Source organism: Grammomys surdaster, unplaced genomic scaffold (assembly GCF_004785775.1).
Source record: "Grammomys surdaster isolate TR1022 unplaced genomic scaffold, NIH_TR_1.0 369, whole genome shotgun sequence".
NCBI classification, from domain to species: Eukaryota; Metazoa; Chordata; class Mammalia; order Rodentia; family Muridae; genus Grammomys; species Grammomys surdaster.
This window is the reverse complement of record NW_021604788.1, coordinates 1743113-1748263: the sequence shown is the minus strand read 5'-3', so window position 1 is coordinate 1748263 and position 5151 is coordinate 1743113. Positions and strand designations below refer to the sequence as shown.

Genomic DNA, 5151 nt, shown 5'->3' with positions numbered 1-5151 from the left:
AATGTTGTTCCCCTATTAATATTCATAATAATGTAGGAGTTCTTTTAAATCTTCACAAAAATGCTGAAAGTATCACTTTAGTTTTACTTTAAAATGACATTATCTTCCATATAAGCAAATGATGCTTTAAACAAAATTCAATTTATGTAAAGGATGTCAGTGCTAGACCATTTTAGAAAGTAGGCTTTGCAATAAAACCTTTGTATAGTCAATTCTATTATAAAGACCTTAGTAAAAATTGTATTACTTTATCAAACTCTTTCCTCCCAAACTATATTGCTAAAGTAACATATTCTTGATTCGAAGTTATGACTCAGTTGCTGTTAATTTTATACTATGTATCTATTTTGTGGGAGGTTTTCTTTATATAAAATTGAGGCCTTTTATTCATTATTTTCTTCCCCTTTCTACCATACCTAAATGTTCATTGGAGAAAGATTTTTTTTAAGTTGGATTTTTCAGTTTGTGATATTTATAGAATTTTAATTGAATTAGAGATTGAGGGCCTCATATAATTTTATGAACTAAGAGTAGGTCTTTTTTTAGGGGGTTCTTCGTCTTCATCTTTCTCTTCATTTTCATTTTCATTACTATAAGGATCATTGTCATTCTCTCCATCAGTATCACATGGATAATCCACTAAAGTAACCAGGCTGTTACAGTATGACCTACTCATTCTGTTAGCAGAAGTATCACCATGAGATGGACAACATTTAGAGGCTTCAGATGATTTTCTTTTGCAGTGTTCTCTTTCATTTTTCCTTTTATTTGTTTCTTTAATTTTCATAAATAAGTCATAACGACTTGGAAGGTCATTTTCCATTGGTAGAATAGCATCTTCTTCTGTGATTCCTCTACAACATATGTCTTCCTTTATTTTTACCTTTTTAACTTTGATACGTCGACAATATATTTTTGGGTAGATTATTTTATGTAAATGTCTTCTTATTTGATGTTCTCTTTTCTTCTCCTCTTCATATTTAGTCTTCAACCCTTTAAATGTCTGGACATACTCAATTGATTCAAAAGCCATAAAAAAATTTTCCACAATGTCTGCAATAAGAGACTTGATATTTTCTTCTCTTATAAATTCAAATAGTTCAATAATAGCTGAATTTAACATATTGTACCGAGGTCCATTATGCACAAAAGCATTTACAACTGGTTCAAAAAGATTTTTCTTAATTATGTAAAGATTGTAAATTTCATCTTTAAGGCCAATCATCTTTCTCATAAACCTGACAGCACTCAAAATTAGAAAAGTGTGCTTTGAATTCATCAGCACCAAGATTCTGCTGAGCAAGTTGTTACTCAAAATACAACTTTTTAAGTACATTGAGTGGCATTGTACACAAAATGTGAGTAATTCTAAAACTGCTCCAAGCAATTGTGCATTTTGATAATCATCAGGGCAGATGTTAGCCCTATTATTGTCGCTATCATTTTCTACTCTAATGGACAAAATTGGTGCTATGAAGTTACTCATGCAACGTGTATAGAAGAAATTGAGAAATTTCCTTCTTTCACATCTCTTAGCTTTGACACGCATATTTTCTGGATTAAGAAGAGTATGCAGAACTGTTGTCAAAATTATGCCTAATGAAAATTCAGGATTAGTATCACAGATCATTTGTTCAATCATTACATTAATGATAAGCTCATCATTATCTTCTCTGTCATGAGCTTCTTTCATTGCATAAGCTCGAACTTGGCACGGACTATATTTTACTAGATCAGCAAATATTTCCAGAGCAGCTACTTGTATTTGGTAATTATGTATGCATACTACAACTTTCAGTGCATTCATGATTCCAAGCTTTATCAGTGATTTAAGTAATGCATTTTTCTTATGAGACTGTAATTTCTTAACAAATGCACAGAATTCCTTGAAGAATAATAACAATTCATGCCGTCTTTCATCACTTACAGCGTTATCTTTTAGCTGAGCAAAAACTTGAAGCAAAAATTTTTTATCTTTCTGCAGCATGGTAACTATTTCAATTTTATTGAAAAAAATCATGGCAGTGAGATTAGAAAGATGATTTGCTTCAAATATGGATGGAGTGGGCAACATAATATCATGAACATATTGCATTCTATAGGTCTGGTGTATTTTTTGCCTAAGTTGTGAGTGTATTATTGGCAGAACTTCCTTGAATTTGGCATTTTGAGTCAAGAATTCCCTGTACTTCTTTGGCTGATCTAAACCAGGGCCATGTTCAAGGCATCCTATCACATCCATGATGAATTCATCAGAAAACATGATCTTAAACAAGCGTGCATCATTTAGAAACAGGATTCCTTTAACAATGCTATTCAAATAGTGTAAGCCTTCCATGTTCTGATGCTTTTCACAAGTTTTGAACAGCTGTAGCAATTTTTTAATATAACCTTTATTTTCCAAGACCAGTACCAACATTTCTTTCTGGCTTGGCATTTTATCAACACGAGGAAATAAATTTGCAATCTTTTGAAGGCTATGGAGTTCACAGTTTGACATCTCTATCAGATTCCTGATTGGTGGCAGTTCATCAAAAGTTTCCAGATCATCAGTAAGTTCTTGTGTGACTTCTACACTTGGATCTTTACCTTGAACTTTGCAGATAACTTCCCAGATCTCTTGACAACTGTTTGGTGTCTGGAAATGTATTGCCATACCGTGGTTCTTAGCTTCAGACCAAATGATTGCCCCCTCTTGATGTTTCTGATAGGGCACGTTAGGAAGTATCTTGCACTCCATAATTGGTGAGCCATCTAGTTCTGAGTGAACAAGCAGGCACATACCGTGGAGCCGTTCAATGTATCTGGATGAGATTTGTCCTGTACCTATGTCTTTCCACTGTTTGTCTTCCACCATGACATAGACTTTTACTCTATGAACTTTGTAGTCCATATTGATCTCTGGCCTTGCTTCGCTAGGCCACATCCTTGTATAGACCTCAGCTTTTTTATTCTGGCCAGAAGTAACTCTTCCTTGATACCTTGGCCAGGAATTTTGTCTGTGGTCACAATTCTGAAAAATCATAAGAGAACATATTACTGGGCTTTAGTGAATGGCAGAGGCTAAGAGAGGTTCCAAAGTCATTAGGATTACTGGGGGAGAAGGCACTGATATTTCTAAATCCTCCCTTAGTGAAGTATCACCAACAAACCTTTCTCAGGAGCACTTGTGTCTTTGAGCTTCCTTAGTTCTGACAGAATCTTATCATTCACCCAAGATTCTACCAGAAAGAATGTGCTTATGTAACAGACTCTGTTAAAGGGACCTACCTCCCCTACTTTAAAAACGGAAACCTAGAAAATACTGTATATGCTTTCTATAACATATTTTGTTTCACAGAATTATCTCCACTCATCAGAAGTGTGGTACTTAGTTCCTTAAGTTAAAAAAAAAAACAAAAACAAAACCAAAAACTACCTAAGTTTTGGTCAAGCCTGTCCTTCATACTGCATGTCAATGAAAGGCTGGGGTACATAAGCATACATATATCATCTATTGACAAGATGCCATCCCCATAACTCTCTATCACATGCCTGTATATTTGGTGAAGATCTTTTTCTGAAAGAAAAAAATATCACTTTCATCACTCCATTTTGTTAAGCCTGAAGTTTCAGCTTCCAGTCGATGAAACATTTCCTCAAATGTTTCCCTTTGCTAAATCTTGAACTTTGTTATTGAGAAGTACTTGGTCAAAGAGGAAGTGAGTGAAATCTTGCTAAGATTGAGAATTGACATGTGTAAAATATTTCATTTTCTTCCTCTTCTTTTTTGTTTACATTATTGCTCTATGATGTCTTGATCTTGCTAAAGTCATTTATATGTGCTATCCTGGCCATCAGAAGTCTATTGAACAACTCAAACAGAGAGTCTCTGCTCAACCAGAGTCTACTCTGGCTAGAATACTAGAGAGGAAATTGAAACCAAGAAAAAAAAACTACTCTCAGAAAAAAAAAACTTAAACAAACAAACAAACAAAAAGAAATAAAACAAGTCAAAAGACAACTTAGAAATTGGTACCTAGACCAATTATCAACACAAACTCAGATGCCTAGACACAAGTTCAAGAACATAATCATAACATGCAGGGCAGCATGTCAGCACCAGAGCCCAGCTATCCTACTATAGCAAACCCTCAATATTCAAGTACAGCTGAAGAACAAGAATGCATCATTAAAACCAACTTTATGAAGATGATAGAGATCTTTAAAGAGGAAAGATCTCTTTTAGTGATAAAGAAATCAAGGAATCACTAAAATAAATAAATAAATCATTAAACGAAATCAAGGAAAACATACAAAAAATGGATGAAATTAATAAATTACTCAAAGAAACCCAGGAAAACATAAACAATTGGATGATATAAATAAACCTCAAAGAAATCAGAGAGAAAGTCAAACAATTGAAGGAAATAAATTCAACAATTCAAGACATGAAATTGAATTGAAGCACTAAGTGAAAAACACAAACAGGAAATTCTGGAAATGAAAAGAACTAGGATCACCAACAGAATACAAGCGATAGAAGAGAGAACCTCAGATATTCAAGTTACATTAGAAGTAATAGGTTTGTCAAAAAAATTAAATCTAAAATATTTCTGACACAAAGCATCAAGGAAATCTCGGACATTATGAAAAGACTAAACCCAAGAATAGTGAAAATAAAAGGAGAAGATTCTAAGCTCTAAAGCCAAGAAATATTTTTGATGAAATCATAGAAGAAAAATTTACTAACCTAAAGTAGGACAAACTTATAAAGGTACAAGAAGTTTACACAATACCAATTAGACAGGACAAAAAAAATCCCTCTCATCAAATAATAATCAAAATAAAAATCTACAGAAAAAAGACAGAATATTAAAAGCAGCAAAGGACAAAGGCCAAGTAACATACAAAGGCAGAACTATCAGAATTACACCCAACATCTTAACAGAGTTTCTAAAAGTATAATGGTCAGGGCATATATTGCATCTTTAAAAAAAAGAAAAGAGAGAGTGAGAAGAGAGAGAGAGAGAGAGAGAGAGAGAGAGAGAGAGAGAGAGAGAGAAGGAGGAGGAGGAGGGAAAGGAAAAGGGGAAGGGGAAGGGGAAGGAGAAGCAGCAGCAGCAGAAGAAGAAGAAGAAGAAGAAGAAGAAGAAGAAGAAGAAGAAGAAG

The 5151-nt window shown here is 33.8% G+C and overlaps 1 protein-coding gene across 1 annotated transcript; it reads right to left on the bottom strand.

Moving 5' to 3' along the window:
- Positions 1-517: 517 nt before the first annotated feature.
- On the bottom strand, positions 518-2917 carry LOC114631957 (protein PPP4R3C-like). The gene has a single exon (XM_028780332.1). The coding sequence runs from the start codon at positions 2891-2893 to the stop codon at positions 518-520; it is 2376 nt and encodes a 791-aa protein (XP_028636165.1). The 5' UTR covers positions 2894-2917.
- Between the last annotated feature and the right edge of the window lie 2234 nt (positions 2918-5151).

Excerpts from the sequence above, each read along its gene's own strand:
- LOC114631957 (XM_028780332.1), bottom strand. The coding sequence starts at position 2,893 with ATGGACTACAAAGTTCATAGAGTAAAAGTCTATGTCATGGTGGAAGAC.